Source organism: Archocentrus centrarchus, chromosome 8, assembly GCF_007364275.1.
Source record: "Archocentrus centrarchus isolate MPI-CPG fArcCen1 chromosome 8, fArcCen1, whole genome shotgun sequence".
NCBI lineage: Eukaryota > Metazoa > Chordata > Actinopteri > Cichliformes > Cichlidae > Archocentrus > Archocentrus centrarchus.
In genome coordinates, this window is record NC_044353.1 from 20237635 (window position 1) to 20264834 (window position 27200).

Sequence of the window (27200 nt, forward strand, 5' to 3'; positions counted from 1 at the left end):
TGTTGATTCCTCCGATACAAAAAAAGTTTTTTTTTTCTTCCCAGCGAGACTGTGGGGGGAGGGGGGAGGAGTGCTGACGCCGTGACGTAAACCTGTATCCCACCGTGCGTCATGTGGACGTACGAGAAATTGCCTCTAGGGGTGGATTACACAGAAAAACGAGCTACCTGTCTCAAACTTTTCAAACACCGAACAGTCGCTACCTGAAATTGAACATTATTATTTTAATTTCGGAGGCTAAAAACGTGAGTCACTGCCATAGACTGCTTAGTATTATGTAAAGCAGATGAAACAGCGTTTACACTTACAAAAAAAAAGTTATCACAATTTAAATATAGTTGACAATATGTTTGGTATATCTAAGACAACTAGTATTTGTTAGGCAGTAGTTCATTATTGCTGCTTACAGGAAAGGTTTAAAAATAAGCACAGTTCAATGTATAAATCCATCCGAGAATAAATATTCTTGAGCAGTCCCGTTATTTTATTACACTTCATCATCCAAATACACAATCAAGACTCTGTGTTAAAAAAAAGAGAGAGAGAGAGAAATGAATGCAGTGGACTGGAAAGTACACCGTTTCCTTATGAAATATAATTGAGGGTAAGTGTAAAGTAAAAAAAAAAAAAAAACTTATGTACTTCTATAGTTTTAATCTATCACTGGTCTGATTGATGGAGTTTTCTCTCTATTACTGTAGGGTCTTTACAATATTAAGTCTCTTGAGGTGACTGTTGTTGTGATTTGGTGCTATATAAATAAAACTGAATCAGTAGTGTACAGGTTATAAATTCATTAGGACATTTCCCAGCAACTTTATTCATTGTTCAATTTAACTTCATCTATTAGCATGCTATATACAAAAACATACCCAAATAAAGCAACAGTTCATAGAAGTGGACCCATTATGCGTTCCTTATTTTCTCTCATATATATATTTGTATTATGTTACAATGACAGACGCTCATAATAAACGTGGCCAAACTTTCAAATAATGAGGTTGCTGTGAGCCAAAAGCTCAGGCTCTAGGCTACTCTAAGCACTAAGTTTCATACACTTGCCTACTCTTGAATTTGTGTGATTTTAGTCAAAGTGGATATTTCTGACATTTGCTGTTCAACTATTCTGTTAGAGAGTGGCAGCCAATCAGAAGAAAACTGGCTTAAAGGCAGGGTGAAGTGTTGTAAAATATTCTTGTTCCACAAAAAAGTTGAGTTGAGCGGCTGCACCAAGGATCAGTATACACTGTATGAACCAAAGTATTAGGCCACACCTTTTATTCTTTTAATTCAGGTGTTTTCAGTCCCATTGCCACAGGTGTATAAAATCAAGCACCTAGCCATGCAGTCTGCCTCTACAAGCATTTGTGAGACAATGGGTCATTCTAAAGAGCTCATTAATTTGAGCGTGGTACTGCAAGGGGATGCCACCGTTGCAACAAGTCAGTTTGTGAAATTTCTTCCCTTCTAGATATTCCACAAGCAACTGTAAGCAGAATTACTGCAAAATAAAAGTGCGTAGGAACCAAAGCAACTCATCCATGAAGTGGTAGACCATGTAAAGTTGCAGAGCGGGGTCACAGAGTGTGTAAAAGTAACTGCAGAGTCCCAAAATTCCTCCGGCATTAACATCAGCACAAAAACTGTGAACTGGGAGCTTCACGGTATGGGTTTCCATGGACGAGCAGTTATTTTAGGTATAATGTGTAGGCAGCCCAGTAATTTGTCCATATAGTGTACAGTAAAGCTTATTAAAGAGTGCAAAAATCTAAATAATGACCCATAAAAACGCATAATAGGTCCCCTCTAAAACTGGAGGGAGCAGCAGCAGGCTACTCTTTGACCCGACTTACCAGAGATGACTTGTAGTGTCTCTACAATTTTATTTGGCTAATTTAGATTTAAAAGGAAGTGAAATCTCTCCAAATGAAGCCTCGCTGGTCACTAAACCTTCCAGATCACATTTCCTGCTAGGACTGGAGCATCTCTTCAAAAATACACACAACCACACAATTTTACAAATGCACACATTTTTTACACACATGCAAGTATTATTCCAACATTGTTAAAATTACCCAGGTCGTAAGACTAGTAATACTCTAGTACATGCACTTATATAAATTCTAGAAAATGCTCAGATGCTATACAATATAAAGGCATAGTGCACATAAAAAAATGAGTGCTTTGAGCAACTGTATTTTAGCAGTGGCTATATAATGACCTTTGAGTGTGCACCACAAATCTGCAAATTAAGAAAACAAACTAAAGACAAAATCCAAGAGATGGCAATGACACTCTTTGGCATTAAAATTTCCCCACCGTGTCATTCTGCTGGCTCAGAATGTCACTCACATCTCAGCAAATCCCAACAAATCAACAGATGCACTCGTGTTTGTAGTGAAACAAAGAGTGGGGGAAGCAGGAAAAAGTAGGCGTGTCAAATCTGTGACTCAGCGCACCTTTCTCACTGCTCCTTTCTGCCCCAAAAAATGTTCAGAATGAAAAACACCGTGTTCAATAGGGCTTATCAAAATTATTAAGGAAAATTCAATTTAAAAAGGTAGCTCACCACTCAAGACTCATAACCACTATTAAGTGCTCAACCACAGATAGTGATGGTTATTCTAAGAGTCCATTTATGATAGTATAAAAAAACAAACAAATTGGAATGATATCAGGGTTGTGTGCTCATAAGCAAAGGAAGGTTACATTTAAACCAACAGCATAAGTAAATACAGTTCAAATAATGTCACATATTTGGTATATTTACATTTACTTGTAAGTGTCAAGAAAAGGCACTGCTGAAATCTCATCATCTTTGAAGATTTAATCAAATTAAATGGATCAAGCAGAAATGTTGATATTTTAAGAGCATATGATTTTGAGAAATATTAAGTGTCTTGACAAATGGAAAGCAATTTAGAACTAATTTTAAAATGTGATACATTTAAGGTTAAAAGGCACAAGCTACCACACTTAGAAAACAACACAAGCAAACAATTTATCTATTAAGGTATTGATGTTTTTTTTGTGGGTTTTTTTGCAATATTTATTTAAAAGTTCAGGTTAAGAAATGGTGATTGGTGAAACCATTTTAGCATCTGAGCACACAATCCTTAAAAAAAAAAAAAAAAAAAAAGCAACAGAGAGAATATGTAACAGCAAGAGAGATGAAAAATGTTGTGGCATTATAGGAAAAAACATTTCAGGGAATGTAAAAAGCGCAGAAACACTTTTATGAAATACTTTTGGTGCACTGCCGTTTGCATTTACAGTGCCGTTAGGTTAGCTTTCATGCCACTGAAAGTATGAAGCGGTAAAAGCGTCCAGCTGTTTGCATCCAGTAATGTCCTTTAAACAACAGAAAGTAGAGAAGACGCCTCAGATAAAAAGTTCAAGTTTTTGTGTAACAATTAACACTATTAAACACATTTTATTTGTGACATTCCACTTTGATCAGCCATGTCCTAAAAACGCAATCAACTAACACACAGTATAATCCATAGCAAACCTAGGCAGTATTATTCCCTTATCCATCTTAAAAAAAGAAAAAAAAAACACGATTTAAGACACTCTATAGGTGCGCCAGTGTTTTGTAGGATCCATTAAAATACTCACTAAATACAGTTTGAGCTCCTACACGAATCTGGATCACGTGCAGAGGGCACAAACACTAGTAGCAGTTAGCCTATGATGCTGCAAGCATGCTGATTAATTGTAGTTAAAACCATCACGCCTCAGGACTGAGACAATACAACGATCTTAACTGAGGCCAGAGGAAAAAGCTGCCACGTCAGCAAACAACCCCCCCCCCCAAGGCCATTCCTATTTGTAAACCTGCAGTTTCAGTCATTTGAGTAACTCATAGGCACCTCCCCTTATTAAAGTCTACGTGAGCTCACTATACAGACACATTGACACAGACACACACTGCATAAGAGCAATACACTCACACGGCAACTCACAGCTCAGCCTCGTCTGCCTTTAGCCCGTACTGATTAGTTCCTGTTGTGCCTTTTATGAAGGTTTTTCTGGTTTTCAAGAAGAATATGGGCACAGGCTCTGCAGGGTTTTAGTGCAGTGCATTTTACTCGTACACAGCGTTGCCCTTCGCTTGTCACATACTGTGATGTTTCACACATTGTTGCTTTTCTCTTTAATAAAAGGCAAAAATATCATAGCAAAGCATAGTTTAAAAAGTAAACCTGTAACAAAAGCAAAGCTTTTTTTTTTCCCCAAAAAAATGTTCTAATTTACAATTTTCCCTTTGTGTTGTTATTCCCTTATTTATAAAGGCTTAGTCTACATATTATTCTATTCTAAAGGCACTTAAAAAGACATAGGAAAGAAATAATCAAGATTAAAGGTTTAAAGATAATCAAATAAGTTAATGGCAGACAATGGGATCTGTGACAGGCAAGCGACGGTTCAGTCAGCTGTCACGTTTTCCCTTTTCTTGTGCGTTCCTGCCTGAGACCATCTTTGCGGTCCACCCTGCACTCTTGATAACATCAGCCAATCGTGAGCCGTTTTCACACATGAATCCCATCAGGACATCTGCAATTGTCCTTTCTCACATGCAGCAGGTGACAGTCCACTTCACGCTACTGGAGATACTCCGTCTGGTTTAGATGGAGGTGCTGCTTTGTTTACGAGTGTGCAGGAAGCAGGGCGCACAATGTCCATTCTTTGCTGTGAATTCTCATAACTGTTTTTTTCTGCTTTTACACAGGCTCATTTGGACATTACGTACATTTTGCGCTCAGGAGCTAACAGAGGAAAACCAATCTGATGTCTGACCAGACGTTTGTGCTCCTACATGCAGCTCCATCGGATAAAGTCTAGTAAAAATTCTGTACTGCGGTGCATGTGTGAAAACGGCTATATTTACACACACACACACAAACACCTGCTTCTTAGCTGGTGAGAAGAGACCTCAGGGTCTTTTCACATCCTCAATCTCCAACTTAAGTAGGACCAAACGTACAGTGATTCTACACCTGCCAGCTGGCAGGAACGTGAGCTTAAAGGGTAGAGGGTCGATGATGAAGGCGCCACTGTTGCAAATTTCTAGAGTCTGGTTAACTCGCCAACATTATCACCAGAGTCCTTCTCATAGTTGTCCTTCTTGATACCTTTCAGGGGATTCGTTGGCCTTTGGGGTGTGTCTTGCTGGGCTGAAATGATAACTTGTTTGTTATCTGACAAAAGAGGGGGTCCTTCTAGATTGGTTATATGTATAGATGTCAGGCCAGTGTGAGACTTCGATCGCCTTGCAGCAGAAGCTTCTGTTTTGGGACGTCTTTCACGGCTGTCTACCTCTTTCACATGAGTAAGCCCTGTTGTACTAGGGGAACCAGTGCTGGCGCTGGGTACTATAGTATTAGTACTACTTGCAGTTGTGCTGGTTGCAGGGACCATGCTAGCGATTTCGTCAGTGGGTGAGCGCCCAATGCTACCGTCCACCTGTGCTCGAATCTCTGGTGAGACCGAGAGCTGGTACTGAGGCACAGGTCCACTGTCACTGCTTTTAGGATAAAGGAAAGTCTTCATCTGACCTTTGCCCTTGACATTAACTGTTCCACGATAATCAAACTCATAATCCATGCCACTGAGCACGCAATAGCTCTCTTCACTGACCTGGACACGACACTCCACACCTGTCGTATCCATGCGGCTGGCAATGTTGACTGTGTCGCCCCAGATATCGTAGAGAAGCTTAGTGGTGCCAATCACACCTGCTGTTAGAGGTCCGTGATTGAATCCAATACGAAGCTTGAAGCCAAACCCTAACATGTTCTTGTTAAAGTCATCCACCACATGCATCATTTCAAGGGCAAATTCAAAAAGAGCTCGGAGGTGAGCGTGAGGATGTGCTGCATCTGCGCACTGCTGAGCATTGAGCCCTGCTGCTGCCATGTAAGTGGCACCGATGGTCTTGATCTTTTCGATATTTGCAAAGGCGGGCTTCCGTAGGAGCTCATCAAAGTCTCCAATTAGCTCATTGAGAACACGATAGCACTCCTTACCTCCCTCATAGCTTTCTTCATAAAATTCACTGAAGTTAACAATGCTGGCAAATATTACACCCACGTTGTCATGGTTCTTGGAGTAGCTCTGGGTAACCTTGAGCTGCTCAGCCACATGGATGGGAATGATATTGCGTAGCAGCCAGTCGGCCTGGTCCCTCATGTTCTGAATCTTGATGCGGTGCTGATCAGCTTCCACATTGCCGTGGTAATGCAGGCGGTAGCTGACCTCAAACTCACGATTAAGAAACCAGACCAAGAGAAGGAGCAGGAAAAAGGCCACACAGGCCTCACGGCCCAGAAGATCCTGTGGGTGGGACTGTGGGTCAAGGTCTAGTGTGCTGTCAACGACAAAGGAGGTGTTGCTGTTGCTGTTGTTCTGGCCATCAGACCTGATTGAGAAAGAGAAAAACAGAAGCAAGTGAAAAAAGAAAGATCCGAATAAATATATTTGCTTCTTAAGAAATGTGCTGCTACTGTAGTTACAAATAACAAAATGCAGCTGCATAAGCATTTGTTATAAACTCAGTGCACCTCACCAAAATCTAATTCTGGCATCAGTCAGAACACAAACTCAGAGCAGCTCAGTGGCACAGGAGCTTGAAGTCTGGCTGGTGTCCTTTGTTGTGTCTTCATTTCACCCATTTAATCTCATATCACTATAACTGTCTATTGAAGGCAGAGTGTGTTTTGTCTTATTTTGTCTAATACAATTTAGTTTTACCTTTATTTGATAGTGAGAGGCCAATGTGGGGAGAAAGCAGGAGACTGACAGGGGTTAAAGGGCCAGCTTGGATTCATATCTGGCCCCCTTCAGTTGAGACTTAGCCCTGGTATATGGGATGCATGCTCTGCAAAGTGAGCTACAGGGGGGCCCTCTTTGTCCTGTTTTAATGTGAACTGGGAAGCGAGAAATAATGGCCTTCACTATATCAACAATAATCATACTTACCAGAAAAACAGATTCTTAGCAACACTGAAAGACAAGAAACAGAAGCAAGACTAATTTATGGATCAAGTCCGTCAAGATTTCAAAGGCAATCCATGAACAAGCATAATGGGGCTCCTTTCTTGAACGTTATCCCTTACATTATATGAACTCACCAAATGACCATGTCGAAAGAAAGAAAGACAGAAAGAAAGACAGAAAGAAAGAAAGAAAGACAGAAAGAAAGAAGAAAGACAGAAGAAGAAAGAAAGAAAGAAGAAAGAAAGAAAGAAAGAAAGAAAGAAGAAAGAAAGAAAGAAAGAAGAAAGAAAGAAAGAAAGAAGAAAGAAAGAAAGAAAGAAAGATATTCAGGTCTCAGTAGATCTTAATGAGGTGTATTTGAGTCACTTGCAAACAGCTAAGTAAAAACCAGGATTAAGAAATGCTAAAATCATAATAAATATAAACCACTGAGAAGACCGTCACTTTCTGTGATTGCCAATAATATGGTAAGAGCTAACTCATCCAAGATTTTTGCAGAAGCATCTATAATGTGAATTTGAACATCCTTGGAGACATCGTTTTCGAGTTATTGCGTTCATAAAGTTGAAAGTTGGCCACCTGCGCGCCCGGTGGAGTCAAAACAGTACTAGTGCCAGCTGGTTCTTGAATCACTCGTGTTAATGAGTCAAATTTTCCCACTGAATCATAAATCTGAGGTCTCCGGTATGCCGGATCATACGAGTCCTCTGACTAGCTGCTGCTAACTACAAAAGGCGAGTGAGTGAGAGCGGACAGCGGAGTAGCAGACTTATCGAAAACACTGCTGACTCAGGTTATTTGGCTAAACCAGGTGACTGACGGACTCACCGCAAACATGCTGACTCAGGTGATCCAGCTGAACTGGGTCACCGCTTTTGTTTATATAGCTGTTTAAAATGTTTAATTCTTAGTCTATAGTCTAATTTGCACACTTGCTATTTATATTTCTGTATTTTATTGTTTGAAATTTAACACAAGTAGACAATACCCCATCCATCCATCCATTTTATCCAATTCAAAGGTCACGGGGACAATACTTCATCAGCCTTTTTAGGCTGAGGTGTAAAAAAAAAAAATCAGCATTACTTCCTTTTATTAATGTTGCCACGGTAAACCAGTATATCATACCTGCAGGGGGTGCTGAAGAGCAAAGCAAGCAATGCCAGTCCCACCAGTGTTGCTAGTGTTGAACGCATCCAGTAGCTGAGCTGGCAGAAGTTACAATACTGAATAATAGCTATGATGACAGCACAGCAGATGAACATAGTAAACTGGGAAAGAAAGAAATACTAGTCAAAAAATTGTAGTGCATACCAAAAACAATACTCACTGAATTATATTTTAAATACTGCACAACTACCAGGCAACTAAAAGACACAACTAATACAGAGATGTAAGCATTTCTAGCACTCTAGCCATACAGGTAAGGCGCTTTCCTGGTTAGAAGCAGCACTCGATCAAACAACAACAGTAGCATTTAATACACTTAAGATCCTGTTTTTAAAAAGCATAAAATAAACATGAAACTCACCTGAATGGAGAGATGCATGTCACAAGTGACATGGGAGTATACTGCCACAGCAGGCAGGGACACCAGGACGGCTCCTATAAAGTGGCGTGCTATCCAGCCTGAGACGGCTGTCATCAGCATCCGAGTGCACCTCAGAACACTATCCAGATAGAAAGCCATACTGGAGAGGAAGAAAACAGAGAGCAGCGACTGATACAGATGATATGTCAGAGATTTTCTGACCCCATGTGATCCCACCTTGAATAATAAACTGACTCCAAGCATAATAATCAAATTTGTTTCATAAATGAATTCATATGTAATATATATTTCAATTAAAAAGTTATGTGGGCCTTTTTGTTAAAGGGTCTTCATTTCTACTTTCCGCATGAGTTTTACATAGAAGTCAAATATTAACCATGCCAACATTTTCTCTTCTGTTTCTCCCTCTGATCATCTTTTAAATATACTTAGAGGTGAGCGAACATCCCACTCAATATTTCTATCACACAGTTCCTCAGCTTGGGACACAGCTTGATGCTAAGAGAACCTCTGTCTCCACTAACTCCCTTCTTTTCTCCCCCTCCCATGAAAAAAACAAGGCTTTACTCTGTTAGGATCTTACAGCACGCTCACCTCCCTCCTGCTGACCAACTTCTATCAGTAGAGACCCTCTTGACCCACTGCTGCATGGTGTGGTGAGGGCAGCAGAGCATGCTACTACCCTCCCTCAGCGAGATTCACGCTGAACATCTCAGAAAGAAACTCAGCTGCATGTTAAAGGACCCCACCCACCTGGACATCACCTGTTCTCTCCCCACCTGCTGGATTCTGGGGAGAGATACTTCCCTCAGGCAGTCCCCTACCTATGACTGAGGTGTGATAAACCCCTACCCCAAGAACTGGAAGGGAATTAACCCCCTCCATTCCTCTCATTCTTCATTGTGCGCTCTATATTAGCCTCAAGCTGCTAAAGAGTTTTTAGTTGTTTATTTTAAACAATGAATATAAAGAGCTATTCAATTCTACTCCTTGTATTGCACATCTAATTTTAATAGATAAAATCTGTTGAGGACAGTCTTTCCTCCATACAGAGATTTTCTGTCAATGTCTCACTGGCTTGATAGTTTAAGACCCTACCCTGCATTTGGTATCTCACCGTATGGATATCAGCAGAGCCAGAGCCTCCAGAACTGTGGCTACAGCTGTCAGACTGAGCGCTGGTGTGGATAGGTGCTGCTGGGTAACAAGTGGCTGAAGGAAACAGGCCAGTGAAAGAGCCAGAAATACTAAACAGCACAAGAGCATGTCCAGGAAAGAACTGAATGTCGGGCTGGCAAATGTCTGCACTGCTGCTTGAGTCTGCACCTGGGAGGAAGAAAGACAGGAAACAGAAAAAGAATATAATGATAAAAAATAAGCGTGTTTAGGGTTCATAAATAAGAATAAGGTACTAGAGGAAATCTGTCTTTATAGTGATAATATTTTGGGGAATCTAACCAAAGAGCAACTACAAAAATAAATTTTTAAAAGATGTGTCTGACTATAATGAGTGGAAAATTAAAATAAATAGTAATTAAAGAACTTTAAAAGGCCTCAATAAACCTCAACTGTGATCAATCACAATTTATTTGTCAATTAGACTTCAGCAGGTACAGCAGCCATGTCCTTAAGATGCACTTCTGCTGATACACCAGCAGAGGACATCACAACCTAAAACAAAACTGCTTTTAAGGTCCTGCAGTGATTCCTCTTTGCCGCAGTCTTGACCGGTCTGGTCATAACGCAGCACTACTAGGATACACAGACACAGACAAAGCAGAAAACATGAATAAGCTGAAATATAAATACGCAGAAATTCAAGTCAGCATACTGTGCACGCTCATATAAATACCTGTCAGATCTCAGTCAGACCAAAGGTAACTATGTTAGCTCACAGCACACGTAGGCAAACTCAGAAAGACTCAAACATATTGCACATGCAGGCATTTGGGCACCATTTCATCACACACAAACACATACCTCCTCCTGGTAGCTTTTCCGGTAAGCAGACTCCAGGCTCTTCTCCAGGAAAGTGAGGCTCAGTTTGTTTATTGGAGGTTTGTAAAAATAGTCCTTCATCAGACTGTAACAGACACGGGAAGTATTTTAATTACCTACAAATCTTACTGCAATATCCTATTAAGCCATTTTCACACATTCACTGCAGCCCGCAACATTTTGTAGATATTACCCAAAGGAGATGCATGTGAGATTCATAAAATTTTAATGTTAGAGATAGAAATGTTCACAGCCTTCCCCACAGATGTATCGTTAAGTAAAGCGACTTTAATAACTGCTGATATTTTCTTAGACTGTTTTTCACCTGTCAGTCTCTCCAAAACTAACTTTAATAATTAATTCCTCCAAACCATCAACTTGTTTATTAGCCCCCATTCATACAAAAGTGTTGAAATATGTCTTACCAGTGATTAATGCTTTTATATTAAATATGATCATTTTTAGTAACTGGCTACCTACCACAGGCTTTTAAGGTTGTTGTAATTAATCAGTTGCTAAAAACCTGAACAAGCTAGATTTCCAATATTCCTATTATTTAAAACAATTCTCAAAAAAAGTTGTTGTAAATCAGTTCTGTGATCATCTGCAGAGGAATGGTTTATTTGAACAGATTCAGTCAGGATTTAACAGCACTAGTGAAGGTTATTAAATGACCTTCTTATGGCCTCTGACTGCAGACTTCTCTCTGTGCTTGTCCTGTTAAGAGCTCAGTGTTGCATTAGATACTGTTGATCACAATATTTTACTACTTAGACTAGAACACATCATTGGTATTAAAGGAAAGGCTCTGCACTGGTTTGAATTGTATTTATCTGATAGGAATCTTCTTCACACACAAAATATAGTCAGGGAGAGTTCCACAGCGTTCTGTGCTGGGACCAACACTTTTTATGTTAACATGAATCCCTTAGGCAATATTAATAGAAAACACTGCATGGATTTAAATTGCTATGCAGATGATACTCAGTTCAATTTATCTATGAAATCAGATGACACAAATATATTAAACTACAGACATGTCTTAAAGACATAAAGGAATGATTTCCTGCATTTTTCTTCTTGTTAATACAGACAAAACTGAAGTTATTGTATTTGGCCCTAACCCAGTATCCTACCAGATACTTGCTCTGGCACTACCTTGACCTCCAGCAGCACTGTGAGAAATTGTCATTTGTGACCAGGATATGTCCTTGAATGCACACTAAACAAATACTGTATATAGGACTGCTTCCTTTCATCTGTGCAATATTGCTCAATTTGTCCTAGAATGAAAGACTAGTCTAAGCATTTGTTGCTGTTCCACGCATATTGTCAGATTGTACTATTGTAATTACTTATTATCATGCTGTTCTAAAAGCTTCCTGAAGAGTCTTCAGTTTTTCCACAAAATCATATTCTCACAAATATCCAGATTACTTTCACTGGCTTCCTATCAAATCCAGGATTTAATTTAAAATCCAACTCCTCAAATACAAGGTTTTGAAATATTCAGGCCACATCATATCTTAAAGACCTCACTCTTAGACTGCAGCTATCAGGACCCTCTCCCACAGAACCAGCTCCCAGTTTGAATTCAGGAGACAGACACTCTCTCTCTGTTTTTAAGATTAGCCTTAAAACTTTCCTTTTTCATTAAACTTCTAGGTCGGACTGGATCAGGTGACCCTGAACCATCCCTTGGTCATGTCGGTACAGACTCAGGCTGCTGAGGGACAAAGTTTGATTTATGTCCACTTATGAGAATATTGCAGATAACTGTCTATTGAATAAACAGCAAGCAAATGGGTGCCATGTGTCCTGCTTTCTTTAAACTCTATCCAGGCACTCACCTAACCAAACAGAGCATTTTCAGCAGTAAATGTCAGATGAGGACTATCACTTTTTTTCATGAGTGAAAACACTTTAAGATGGACCCCTGTGCAGTATAATTAAAACGTGTAAAACTGGGCTAATTCATTTATCTGTCAGTCATGATTACCTGTCTTCCTTGATAACATCAACAAAGTGAGCATCACTCCTCTCCCTGAAGTTCTTGGATCGCAGAGGTAAGAGTGCTGAGTGATCCATGCCCATGGCTCCTCCACTCCATGTCTTCTTCTCCTTCTCCTGCAGCATCTCACAGAGTGACGTCTGGCTGTTTGTCAAGGCTTCTAACCGAGGACTAAGCAACCCGTTTAGAGCCTTGGGGTTGCACCCTGCAGAAACTGCTGGGGAGGACTTCAGGTTTGAAGAATCCTAAGGTGAAAAGGTGAAAGAGGTACTCGACTTTACAAAGAAGAAGGTATGACAGTGCTTTGGAAATGGGTCAAAAATAGTATGAAGGAGTCAAAATAGGAAATACGAAAGTTACAGGCTGTGTTTCAGCTGCACCAATTTAAATATATGTCTCTGCGGCACAGTTCATCTGGGACTCATGGAGTTCTACTTCTTTGAACTATTTTTCAGACCTGTTTTAGCTGCTCGGTATGTGTAAACGATACATCACAGCATGCCAATATTTGCTAGAACGATAATGACACAAAGTAGACAGACTTAACTCTCTTCAAATACAAAAGTCAGACATTTAAAATTTTGGGCAGACAGTTTAATGTTTGTTTGTTTGGTTTGTTTTTTGTGTTTGGTTAAGGTGCTATCAACAGGCTGACCTTGCCACTCTCTGTCTTGTGGTCGTCATGGCAGCCATTGTGCACCATGCCTTCTTCCAGGACCTGATCCTCCCCTGCTATCAGGGCCACACTGCAGGAAAGACAGGGGGACTGCGGGGTGATAGGATGGGGAGGGCACGTAAGGAAATGGAGTGGATGGGAGCAGAGCATAAAGAAAGAGAATTCATAGTGAGTGATGCAGACCGAGCAGCGCATATAAACAGCCAAAAACACGATAAGATACATCTGTGTGATACAGCACTGCTGCAAGAGCAGAAGAAATAAAATGTGTCATTTAGACGCAAACTAAGAATGCTTACATGCCTTTGATTCATCTAACAAAATCTGACTAACTTATCAAATTTGTTGCATGTCTTTGTTTTGTAAAAAAGTGACGGCACTCAAAGAGTTAACAGGGGGTGTGTAGGAGGCCTGCACTGGCTCAAGGTCTTTATTTTCATGTGAGTGTGTCTGTGAGAATGAGAGATCTGTGTGGTAAGACTGACCATGGCACAGAGAAGTACAAGGTACTGTGAAGTAGTACTGCACAGCCTAAACAATGTAAAGACGTAGCGATAGCAAATATCAGGCGCCCACATATCAAATTAAACATGGAAACATTTATGACTTCACCAGCCTTTCAGGTTTCATCCTTTCACCAACTCACAGTTATTTAGCCTTTCTTTCTAAGATGCCTGACCCTTCAGCATGTGTGAGAGCCATGCAGAAGATGAAAAGCTGCAAATGAAGAAGTGATCAGTTGTAGGCAAACGGGCTTTGGAAGGACTTCCAGTCTACACTCTGCTTGAGCTAGCTTGTTACCATACCAGGATGTGGGAGCCAAACCCAACCCCATCCCCACCCCTTGTCCCCACCACCGCCTCACCCCCACCTCTTCTACCAGTCACATCCTTTCCTTCTTTAATCTACTACACCTTCACTCTCCACCTGTCCAGATAGCGATAAGAGACCTGAGCTAGGATCATGGGGCGCAAAAAGATGATTAATTTGGGTGAATATATGCCACAGTAGTACAGGTTTTTGAGGCTAATTAAAAAGAAATAATCTGTTACAGGGGTTTGATTAGCATATTATGGTGGTACAATTTTGGAAGCTTCCCCCGAAGGCAGAAATAAGGAGAACACGGTGGATGGACACACAAGTAGGTCCATAAATATTTGGACAGTGACACAGTTTTTGTAGTTTTGCCTTAGTGCACCACCACAGAGGATTTTAAATCAAAGAACCAAGATGTGAATGAAGTGCAGACTTTCACCTTTAATTCAAGAGGTTTAACCACAGTATTGCTTTTTTTATACAGAATCCACCATTTTCAGAGGCTCAAAATTAACTGGACAAACTAAAATCATTTTAAATATAAGGATTGCTTTAATACTTGAATGAAAATCCATTGAATAGACTTGAATAGAGCATTCAGTCATGTCCTAGACGGACCCATGGACATGACTGAATGCTCTTACTGCATCCACCTCCAGTTGCTGCTTATTTGTGGGCCTATCTGCATTCAGTTTTATTTTCATTACCTGGAAATCTTGCTCAGCTGGGCTGGGATCAGGTGACTGCCTTGGGCATCAAAGAATATCCCATTTCTTTGCCTTGAGGATCAATTCGAGTCATTATCAATTAGCACTGTGAAGTTCTGTCCAATCAGTTTTGCAGCATTTGGATGAATCTGAGCAGAGGGTCTCGCCTTGCACACTTCACAATTGATTCTGATGCTTCTATCAGCAGTCACATCATCAATAAACACTGCTGACCCAGTTCCACTGGCAGTCATACATGTCCACCACCTCAACATGTTTGACAGATGTTATGGCTGTTCCTTTCATCACTCTGGCACGAGTAAATCTTGGTTTCAAAGAGGACATCTTTGATTGTAGGCTTTGACAGTGATACGCATGCCTCCTCAATAGTGTTCTTTCCTTGGTCAGATATTGTACAGGTATTTTTCTTAACCATGGCAATAAGTCATTACTTGTCTTCTGTGGTCTTTCAGGCCTTTTGGTGTTGCTGAGCTGGCCTAAAGTTCTTAAATTCCTAAATAGTTCATAAATAGAGATAGTAAAATCTCCTAAAGTTTTTACTATCTCACTGATCATTTCATTTTTCAGCCTAATGATGTTCTCCTCCGCTTGCATCGACATCTCTTTGGAGCTCATATTGAGAGTTTCAGTAAACAGCTACCAAATGCAATTTCAACACAAATTCAGGTAATATGTCTGCTTAAAGCTGGAAGCATGCACTTCATCCCATCTCAGTTGTTTAAATAGTTTAATCCACTGTGGTCGTGTACAGAGGCAAAATTACAAAATTTGTTTCACTAACCAAATACTTACGGACAGCACAGTGGTGATTAGCACTAAAAGCCAATTATTATTTTGCTCCCTGATGGGGAGAAGAGTGTTTTTGTTGCATAACTGATGTGATGAGATGATCTCTCTGTCTTTGTAATGACTCATATTCTTTAGAATTTAATACGCAATAAGGTGCCGTGCAAATGCAAACATATTGGATACAAGTGCACCAAATATGAAGAGGTAAATTAACAGATGCTCAAGGTTAAACTTGTGTAAAAATGTGGATGTTTTGCATGGCACGGATCAAAGTAATTCTGTTTTTTCACTCCTTTAACAGAAGACAAGAGAAGCCTCAATACATGCAAAAAGAAAAAAAATGAAAATATTTATCAAAGCTCCTGATACGCCCACATGAAAACACGGAGCAAAGATGAACATCAAACAGAGGCTGAGGCAGAACATGGAGCTCAGTGTTCTTCCTCAGGCAATGTAGATGTCCAATGATAGATTATCCCAGGAAAATACTTACATATTCAACAACACAGCCGATTGCCTCAGAGACAGCTAGCACATACCTTGGCTCTGTCTTGTGAAAGGGCGCAGGCCGAAGGGGCTCCATCAGGCGTGTGGACTCTGGATGCGGGACCATGAGGATCTGCTTGCTCCGTCCCAGCAAATCCTATTTGGGAACAGGTACAGAGGGCGTGTGCCTCCATCTTCCTGCCAGAAATCAGATAGGTCTTTAAGCCTGCAGAGAGAAACAGAAACAAATAAAGAAAGGTTATTTTTTTATTATTCCCAGATGCAATTGGAACAGGCCTGAGTTGGGTTTAGTCATTCCTTTGTGCATAAACGTACTGGCAGTTGTGGAGTTGTTTTAGGATTCAGCTGAGGATCAGTTCCCACGATGAATTCCCTCAGTGAATTGTGTAAAGAGGTTTTAAAGAGGGAGAAGCACTAAATATCAATCGCTCCCACATGGAAAACTCAAGGTCATAGGAATGAGTCTCTTTTGTTTCCAGACACATTCACAAAAGATATCATTTTTGATGCATGTGGGCAGGTCTTTGCATTTTTCTGTCATTAATTAAATAAGAAAGACGCAGTGCTGAAAAGACTAACACTTTGAAACCAAGTGACATCATCAGGGGGTGAAAAAGTGAAGCCAATGTAAAATTCCAAAAACTGTAGTTTCTTGAATGGCGAATCAAGGCCAGTTTCATCCAAATAAGGTCAGTACTTGGGCCAAAATGCAAAATTCAAGGCTTCAAAACAGCAGTCCGCAAACTAATGGTTAATGTCACAATGTCACATCCATCTTCTATAGTCTAAGACTGATACAGACAGCCAAGACTTCTTTCAACAGTCACATTTTCTGCCCGCAATCATGTCTTCCTCATACCTATTTCTCACCTATTCCTCCATGGCCTGAGGAAGAATTTCTGTATAGCAAGTGCTGAATTCCTTCCTTCTATCCTTCTTGAGCTTGACCTTCTCCATAATGAGAAAATTAATCTTTCATATATGTATAATATAGGTGCATGTGCACGTAAGTGTGGGGTTCATGTATTCCTGTCCGCTGAGCATGAAGCAGCCAAATATTTGAACACCTGCTTCCTCCCACCTCTATCAACATGTCCATTTCCATTACTGCTGCAAGTTACGTAGATTTGTGTGCAACCCTTTCCCAAAATCCAACCACCTGAACTAAGCAAGACATTGACAAAACCGGGCAATGCAGAGATAAGATGATTTAATTAACTTCTGACAGCTTTTCAGTTGCTTATCCCACATGTAGGATATAATGGGACGGTGTATTTAATATTGACTGCAGTCACATGCCTCACTTTATGCCTGCGTTTTTGCGGATGACATTGTTTGCATGATAAATGCACAAATATACAGTCAACACATCTTTAGTATTTACCCAAAAACAATTCATTGAGAGCAAGCAGCCCAAGTGTGTGTGACTGAACTTTTCCTTTTCCCTCCTCTCTGTTGCGACATGCCAAAGCCACACTAACAGGTTATCTGTGTGTGTTTGTCAGTAGCATAGGTAAGTACCTGCAACTGTGTGCTTAGCCATATAATTCAAGTGTCAGCAAAGCTGCAGCCTCAGGCTCTGAGCATTGTCTGTGCTAAGTACTTCAGACAGGCCTGCCACTGGCTCTGCTAAGCCACCCTGGGGCTCCACTCTCTGAGACACACACACACACACACAAACCACACATATGGCACAAGGGAACAAAGTCTCAGTTTAAGATGAACACTGAAACATAATTTAAGGGACAAATGCCACGCATTAAGAAGCAGACGCGAAAATAAGAAAGCACACAAAGAGACGGACGTACAGTTACGAGACACTGACAAAAACAGCACTGCTAGTAAAACACACATATACAAAGTAAGCAGGAGTATAGATGAATGGCTTCACTGTAGCTGGGTAGATAGACAGGTGGATGAGATTCAAGGATGGGAAATGAAGGTGGTAAACAGCAGCTACAATGAACCAATTCCCTGCATCAGTGATGCAGAATGGCACAGCAGATGAGGAGAGGCAGCAGGAAACTGAGGAGAGCTTTTGACTGCCTCTGAAAATGAAAATGTGTGAGAGTGAGTGTGTGAGAGTGACTGTGTGTCAAAGACAGATTCAGAGACACAAACACACACAACACTCACACACAGCATGACTGATTTCATTAGTTTGCTAATCAAATCCTACCCTGCCTCCCATTATGACACACCGTCTTCTGTTTGTGCTCATGGGTCAACAAGGTTACCCCCCCCCCCCTTCTCTTTCTGTTTCTCCTGTCTCCTTTAGTCTTCTCCTCAATATCTCTGAAGAAGAAATAAGTTCCAGTGACATAAAGTCTTCTCACAACTTTCTCAAATAATCTTGGAATGATGTACTTAAGGGAGAAAAAGAGGTAGAGCTTTGTGATGTAATCGTTGCCTTGCCTTTTCATTGACATTTTTGCAACCCAGATTGTGAGCCTTTGATTCAGAGAGAGTGCCAGATTTTTATTATTTATTAATATATTTATACTCGCAATTAATGCAAATCCTGCAGTGAAAAGCGACGGTGCCTGCTGAGTAATAATAAAACTGTATATTATGGGGACCAAGCCAAATCCATCTCAACAGAAATCCCTGGACCATTTAGCCTCTATTCCCTAATACTGTAAAAGCTTATTAAAGATAATGATGTATTTCAAAATAGAAAATGTGTGCAGCAACACATTACTACTATCCATCCATCCATCCATTTTCTTCCGCTTATCCGGGGCCGGGTCGCGGGGGCAGAAGCCTAAGCAGAGAAGCCCAGGCTTCCCTCTCCCCAGCCACCTCCTCCAGCTCATCCGGAGGGACCCCAAGGCGTTCCCAGGCCAGCCGAGATACATAATCTCTCCAGCGTGTCCTGGGTCTACCACGGGGCCTCTTCCCGGTGGGACATGCCCGGAACACCTCACCCAGGAGGCGGCCAGGAGGCATCCTAATCAGATGCCCGAGCCACCTCAACTGGCTCCTTTCGATGTGGAGGAGCAGCGGCTCTACTCTGAGCCCCTCCCGGATGGCCGCACTCCTCACCTTATCTCTAAGGGAAAGGCCAGCCACCCTTCGAAGGAAACTCATTTCTGCCGCTTGTATTCGCGATCTTATTCTTTCGGTCACTACCCAAAGCTCGTGACCATAGGTGAGGGTAGGAACATAGATCGACCGGTAAATCGAGAGCTTCGCTTTTACGCTAAGCTCCCTCTTCACCACGACGGACCGGTGCAGCGTCCGCATCACTGCAGAAGCAGCCCCGATCCGCCTGTCGATCTCCCGTTCCCTTCTCCCATCACTCGTGAACAAGACCCCGAGATACTTAAACTCCTCCACTTGAGGCAAGAACTCGTTCCTGAGCCGGAGATGGCACTCCACCCTTTTCCGGCTGAGGACCATGGCCTCAGACTTAGAGGTGCTGATTCTCATGCCAGCCGCTTCACACTCGGCTGCGAACCGTTCCACTGCGAGCTGGAGGCCCCCCCCTGATGAAGCCAACAGAACCGCATCATCTGCAAAAAGCAGAGATGAGACTCTGAGGCCACCAAGGAAGAAGCCTTCCGCCACCTGGCTACGCCTAGAAATTCTGTCCATAAAAATTATGAACAGAATCGGTGACAAAGGGCAGCCCTGACGGAGTCCAACACCCACAGGAAACAAATCCGACTTATTACCGGCTATACGGACCAAGCTCTCACTGTGGTTGTACAAGGACTGAATGGCCCGCAACAATGGGCCAGACACCCCATACTCCCGCAGAACCTCCCAAAGAACACCCCGAGGAACACGGTCGAATGCCTTCTCCAAGTCCACAAAGCACATGTAGACTGGTTGGGCAAACTCCCACGCACACTCGAATATCCTTGAGAGGATAAAGAGCTGGTCCAGCGTTCCACGACCAGGACGAAAACCGCATTGTTCCTCCTGAATCCGAGGTTCGACTAACGGACGCACCCTCCTTTCCAGCACCCTGGCATAGACCTTACCGGGGAGGCTGAGTAGTGTGATACCCCGAAAGTTGGAGCACACCCTCCGGTCTCCCTTCTTAAAGATGGGGACCACCACCCCGGTCTGCCAATCCAATGGCACTGCCCCAGATCTCCACGCGATGTTGCAGAGGCGTGTCAACCAAGACAGTCCTACAACATCCAGAGCCTTCAGGAACTCAGGGCGAATCTCGTCCACCCCAGGGGCTCTGCCACCAAGGAGTTGTTTAACTACCTCAGTGACCTCACCCCCAGTGATGGTCAAGTCATCCCCCTCATCCCCAGACTCTGCTTCCACTACAGAAGGCGTGTCAGTGGGATTCAGAAGGTCCTCGAAGTATTCCTTCCACCGTCCGACTATAGCCTCAGTTGAAGTCAGCAGCACCCCCCCCGCACTATAAACAGTGTGAGTGAAGCACTGCTTTCCCCTCCTGAGTCGCCTGACGGTTTGCCAGAATCGCTTCGATGCCGTCCGAAAGTCTTTTTCCATAGCCTCACCGAACTCCTCCCACACTCGAGTTTTTGCTTTGGCCACTACCCGAGCTGCATTCTGCTTGGCCTGTCGATACCTGTCAGCTGCCTCCGGAGTCCCACAGGCTAACCAAGCCCGATAAGACTCTTTCTTCAGCTTGATGGCTCCCTTCACCTCCGGTGACCACCATCTGGTTCGGGGGTTACCACCACGACAGGCACCAACCACCTTGCAGCCACAGCTCTGAGCAGCAGCCTCAACAATGGAGGTGCGGAACATGGTCCATTCGGACTCAATGTCCTCAGCCTCCCTCGGAATGCTGTCGAAGTTCTGCCGGAGGTGGGAGTTGAAGATCTCCCGGACTGGGGCTTCTGCCAGGCGTTCCCAGCGCACCCTCACAATACGTTTAGGTGTGCCAGGTCTGTCCAGCATCTTCCCCCGCCACCTGATCCAACTCACCACCAGGTGGTGATCAGTTGACAGCTCAGCTCCTCTCTTCACCCGAGTGTCCAGAACATACGGCCGCAGATCTGATGATACGATTACAAAATCGATCATCGACCTGCGACCTAGGGTGTCCTGGTGCCATGTGCACTTATGGACATCCTTGTGTTCGAACACGGTGTTTGTTATGGACAAACTGTGGTTTGCACAGAAGTCCAATAACAAAACACCATTCGAGTTCAGATCGGGCAGGCCGTTCCTCCCAATCACGCCCCTCCAGGTCTCACTGTCATTGCCCACGTGAGCGTTGAAGTCTCCCAGCAAGACTTGCTTGCACATTACTACTATTGATCAATTATTACTCCATTTCAGAAAAAGTCATGGTGACACATATTTTGCTTTCTATACTACAGCAGATGGTCTGTTAGTTTATGAATGCTCACAGATTTTTATTTAAAGAGGTGATGCAACAAAGTAGCAAACATGCTCCTGTGCTCGAATCAAATTTCCCTCTTTAGTTGAATCTATGAAAAATAACAAAGATCACACAATTTGACAGGCATAAACTAGTATTTTTAAACCAACATGGTGATTCCAAAAAAGCTATTATCTCTGCACCGTGTAGAGTGCACCCTTAACAATCTGAGGAAACTGAACAAGTGGAAGACAAAAGAAGAATCTGCAGCAGACCGACAGTACCTGAAAGTCATGTCCTTAAGAAATAGGGGAAAAAAATCCAGCAAAGACCTGACACAGGACCTGAGAGATGCATTTGGCCCTTCAGCTGATCCCTCTACTGTTCACTGAAGCCTCATCAGAAATGATCTCAGTTGAAGGGTGGCTGTCAAGAAGCCATTCTTCAGGAAGCAAAACAGGGAGAAAAGGCTGAGGTATGAAAACTTATAAAAGAACTGGACTGAAAATCAGTGGAGTGACGAATCCACATTTGAAACGTTTAGTTCAAATGGTCTTCAAAATATACAGAGGAGGAGAGAGGTACAACAGTGAGAGTCTACGACAATAGACATGACGGAGGCTCTGTCATGGTTTGGAGCTGCATCTCAGCCAGTGGTGTTGAAAATCTTGTCAAATCAGATCTTGATTTGACAATAGATTTGACAAAAGCATCTGATTGGCAACAGCTTCATTTTTCAGCATGACAATAATCCCGAACACACTGCCAATGCACCCGGATAGAAAAACACAGAACACACCATCAGTCATAGATTGGCCGGACCTCTGTCAACATTACTGAAGCAGTGTGGGATCATCTTGACAGAGAACAGAACAAAAGGCAGCCAACACCCAAAGAAGAGCTTTGAATGTCCTTTAAGAAGCCTGGAGAACTATTCCTGAAGACTACTTGAAAAAAAAAAATGAAGCCGGAAAAGAAAGCTGCCAAAGAGAGTTCAGGCTGTGTTGAAGAATAAAGGTGGACACACCAAATATTGACTTTGAAGCTCATTAGAATTGTACAAACCACAAACAGTCAAGAGAGGAGAGGAGTGAGATGAACAAACTGCCCAGGCTTGCAAAGTTTCCAAGTATGTTATCAGTGTGGCTACATGAGATTTTATGCAGCTACGTGTATTTGCGTGCCTGTTCCTGACCATTTGGGGACAATCTGTCATCTAACCTTGGAGCAGCTGAAATTGCACTGTCAGGCAGTAGACTGTGGCTCTGATAAGCAGCTGGATACACAGCCCACTTCATTTAACAGGGCCCAGTATCTTCAGATTATACCTGTGCTCTAAAGTCCTTGTGGCAGGATAAAAGGTGAGGAAACTGTGAATTACAAATGATGCTTCTTACTTCTTTCCTGCTGCGTAGGTTTTCGATGCATCTGTCACTCTGGGCGCATTTGTTTGATGGTCTTTTAAGCAGGTATGTGCATGTGTTGGCCCTTCTACATCTCCCATGACCTTGGGTTAATTGAAGAGCATCATTGGTGGCAGCCTCTGGGCGGTATGGGACTTGAAGTGTCCTGTCTTGTGCTATCAGCTGACAGGGAACAGTAGATAACCTTTCCCCATGAGAGCCTAGTCACATTATCTCCCTCTCCAAGCCCTTTTGTTCAGGACAGAGGAGAGTGCAATGAGAAAACATTTTGCAAACAAATAACATCATCACCCCTACTCCTCCCTTCCTCTCACCTCTTCATAGCACATCCAAGCTCTCATGGGACAATAGCCACCCCTGAGTGTCTCACATTTGGGGGTGGGGGGTGGGGTGGTGAATGAGCGCGCACACACACACACACACACACACACACACACACACACACACACACACACACACACACACGCATACACAGCTGTGGTCATTTTAGGCTCTCTTAATGTATCCATCCAATAGAAGGAACTAAGTGTAATGAGAATAACAAGCAACAAAAAGCCTAGATGTCGCACACTCTTAGACTATCCTATATGCAACAAAACAGAAAACAGAGGGAATAGGACCAAAGAAAGGCAAATCATTATTCAAAAAAAAAAAACAACTCTTGTTTCCCTACTGGGAAAGCAGAAAAGAAGAACAGATCATTTGTTGGGGAAACAAATAGCCCATGAATGCAACAAGTACAGTATGCATAAATATGAAACAGTCTGGGCATTTATCACAAAGCAACACCTTTTTCTTTCAAGTTGCATTTGTAACCCATATGGGACTCAAAACCCAATGCTGCTGTCCCAGGGAGGTTTATTAAAAGCAAGCGAACACAGAGGGTAACAAAGAGGGAAGGAGTGCTGGCAGATTTGCTTGGAACAGCACACACACACACACACATACACACACACACACACACACACACACACACACACACACACACACACACACACACACACACACACAAACATATCATGTGGCTGATCTTCCCATAATGACAGGTTCACTTTCCAGGGCCAGGTATCTGAGCAGGAGGGCAGTCGAACAGGTGGTGCAGAGAAACTAGCACTGCTAGGCTGGGCAGCTCTCCACGCCATTTGGCACTGCCATCAAGAAGTGTCCCTTCTTGCTCCCTCCACCGTGTCTCTGTCCAGAGATATAGTGTACATCCTGTCCCTGGTGAAGGCAGGAGGAACAACAGGAAACCTGTCCAGCATGACAGGCTGCTTAGAACTACTTCATTACTATGGTACAGTGGACAGCCATAAGCAGAACAGGTTTTAGGGCCAATTTTAAAAAGAGAAAAAAGTAAAGGGATTGAATATGTCTGTGAGTTTGTTTGTGGTGGTGGGAAAAAAAATGCCATCTGTGAGTGAACCCATTCAGTCAGAAAACATGAATGACATGTATTCATTTTTTATGAGGAATCCCAGCGGGACTCAGCTGTCATTTCTGTCAGTAAAGGAGAAGCAGTGAAGTCGCATACATCTCTATGCCAAGCACTGGTGGGAGACGGGGGGGGGAGGGTAAGTGGTGACCTTCCACTTGTGCTGAGCTAATGTTTCTTCCGGGATATTAAAAGAGAGGTAGGCAGAATTATTTACAGTGTCAAGTAAGGGAAAGACTTCCTCCTCTGTCAGGGAATGTCAGAGACATTTAAACAGAGCAGACCGTTTCACATGCTGACTTTGCCAATAACACATCCTCTTCTTCTGAATAATATATAGGACAGGATGTTTCAAACGTTGCTCCATTTACTACATACACCAATCAGCCACAACATTAAAGCCACCTGCGTAGAATTGTGCCTGGCCCCTCGTGCCACCAGAACAGCTCTGATGCATCGCAGCACAGATGCTAGACCTCCAGAGGGATGTCTGCCACTGGAATGCTGGCAGTGCAGTCTTTGGGACTGGGAGTTGGTCCTCTATGGACCTGGCTTGTTTTGACGCATCTCATGGTTGCTCAGTCTCACTGGGATTGGCACAGTGGGCTTTTTTGCAGACATAATGTAAGACAGAATTTCTAAGCGAGAGACATAACAAAATCTCCTGAATAGAACTCTACAACAGAATTCTGCAACAGCAAAGGTGGTGGCACAAGTACAACTTCCAGGGCAAAATATTTTTTTCAAAACATTATTTTGAGGCACAGTCAGCAACTTCTTAAGTGATTTTAATTCAATTTGTTGGTGATTTAATATACAGTACCATGCAGTAGCATACATTTCTTTATACTTTGCTAGGGAAACAGGAAATAGGTGCAAACATGCATGGAAATGCAATAAGGCAAACCTAGTTTTCTCCTTAGAGTTCCTTGAGCTGGAGTTTTTGCAGTGTGGCAGAGCACACTGTCCTGCTGGTGAGGCTGCTGCTTTCAGGCAGTGCCCCTTTAATTAGCAAATGAATACCTGGATTCATGCTTTTTCCAGCAGAACATGCATTGTATAACATGTAATGCTAATCACGTCACCATCGGTGGTTTTAATGGTTTATGTGCTGCACACATAAGCGAGCATGTTAAGCAAAATCATGACCCTCATCTGCATGTGTCGCCCATGGCCGTACTTTCTAACAACAACGCACATGTTCAGTGCCAAGCATTTCATTTTTCAGGCGGGATACAAATAAACCTATCCCCTGCTTGTACACGTCAAAGTCACTGAAGCGCAGCTAAATCAACAGAGACCTTCTCAAACGCTCAGAGACCCTAGATAACCCAGAGTGACCTCTAGGAAGAAATTACATAAGCCTGAGCTCAAAAAAAAAAAAAAAAAGAACGCCTTCTCGCCATTTGTTTTCCAGGTTTAGGACAGAAATATGTCACTATACTGAGCCTTACGTCAGAGTGCTTCTCTGCTTACACACAAACACGCTGTCCCAGCACAACAAGTCATTCTGAGGTCTTTCTTCCTGTTGTAATCAACTAAATCTGCTAATATCCTTTTCCTTTCTCTTTGTTCCACACTGCTGTAAACAGGGGTGGTGTTAACACAGAAATTCCACATTTGGTCTGGGCTTTTTCCCTGAATTCAGTCAGGCCCTACCACAGCTCACTCAAAACAACAATAGAAACACTTGACATCTCTCCAAAGTCTTAACTCCCCGCTTGGCTCTGTCTGCCTCGTACACTCTCTGCACTCTTTTTGTATTCTGTGCCTACGATCCCTCCATCCCTGACAATCCCATGCCGCCTTGGTCTACTGGCAGATACAGTTGACATCCCTCCAAAAATTTTAACACCCGCTCTCTTTTGCTCAGTGGCCTGTATTATCTGCCTGTTTTGTCAGTCTTGCCGTAGCTCACTCTGTCTTTGATTTCTCTGCTCTCTCACTCTCTGTCACAAATCCAAATAGCCTCCATGTTCTTTTGTGTTCATGCCGATATCCGTTTGCCTCATCACCACATTGGCATAAAGGCCTCTTCTCCACAAAGAACTGCTCCGACTGACATCATCCCAAAAGCTCAGCCTCACTCTCCATCCTCTCCTTTTTACCTCATCATATTTCACACTGTGCCCACACACAATGAAAGGTAATTCCCTCATCCTCTCTCACATAATGGTGACCATATGGCTTCTTAGCTAGTCAGCACATCTGTCCACACTGCAGGAATATCTAAAATGTGCAAGCTTAATCTTTTCTTCTTGAATCGCTTACAGTTTTCTTTTTGAAATCTAACTACCAGCATTGGTACATCAGGTCACCTACTTAACCTTTAACACACAATGCAAAATGTTTTAACAGATAATGCCCTGGATTCTTATTTTATTTTAGTAAAAGCCACACTACTGCAAGCCTTTTTCTAAAGTTTTTAAGCATACTCCTAGATTTGATAGCCTAGCATGGGTGACCCTACCAGGAGCTCACGGTCACACTGGTATATATATATATATATATATATATATATATCCTCGTTGGAGACTTCAATGCCCAATTGGGCGGCGATCGAGTGGGGATGGAGACCGTGATGGGAGCATACGCATCCTCAACACACCTCAGCAACAACGGCGAGCGTTTGGTGTCGTTCTGCGAGCACAACGGGCTGTGTATTGGGAATACGTACTTCCAGCACCGCGAGATCCATAAGAAGACGTGGCGATTACCCGACGGGCGGACATTCAACGAAATCGATTTTGTTTGCATCAGCAAAAAGTGGAGGTCAGCTTTACGCTACTCGAGGGCCTACCGAAAAGCGGACATTAGATCTGACTATTATTTAGTCAGAGCGGAAGTCAAGCTCAAGCTTCGAAACCAAAGGCAGCCCACACCAAAGAGACCGTTCGCACTCGAGAAGCTCAAAGATCCAACCACCGTCAACGCCTTCACTTTGGAAC

General features: G+C 42.6%; 1 protein-coding gene across 1 annotated transcript in view; it reads right to left on the bottom strand.

Annotated features, from left to right (window-relative positions):
* Positions 1–3144: 3144 nt before the first annotated feature.
* adcy9 (adenylate cyclase 9) overlaps positions 3145–27200 on the bottom strand; it is a 39488-nt gene continuing 15432 nt past the window's right edge. Inside the window, 9 exon segments of the mRNA XM_030736458.1 lie at positions 3145–6421; positions 6982–7005; positions 8128–8270; positions 8531–8690; positions 9669–9877; positions 10532–10634; positions 12549–12805; positions 13216–13326; positions 16109–16281. Of these exon segments, the coding sequence (XP_030592318.1) occupies positions 5071–6421; positions 6982–7005; positions 8128–8270; positions 8531–8690; positions 9669–9877; positions 10532–10634; positions 12549–12805; positions 13216–13326; positions 16109–16281 (2531 nt within the window). The 3' untranslated portion in view covers positions 3145–5070.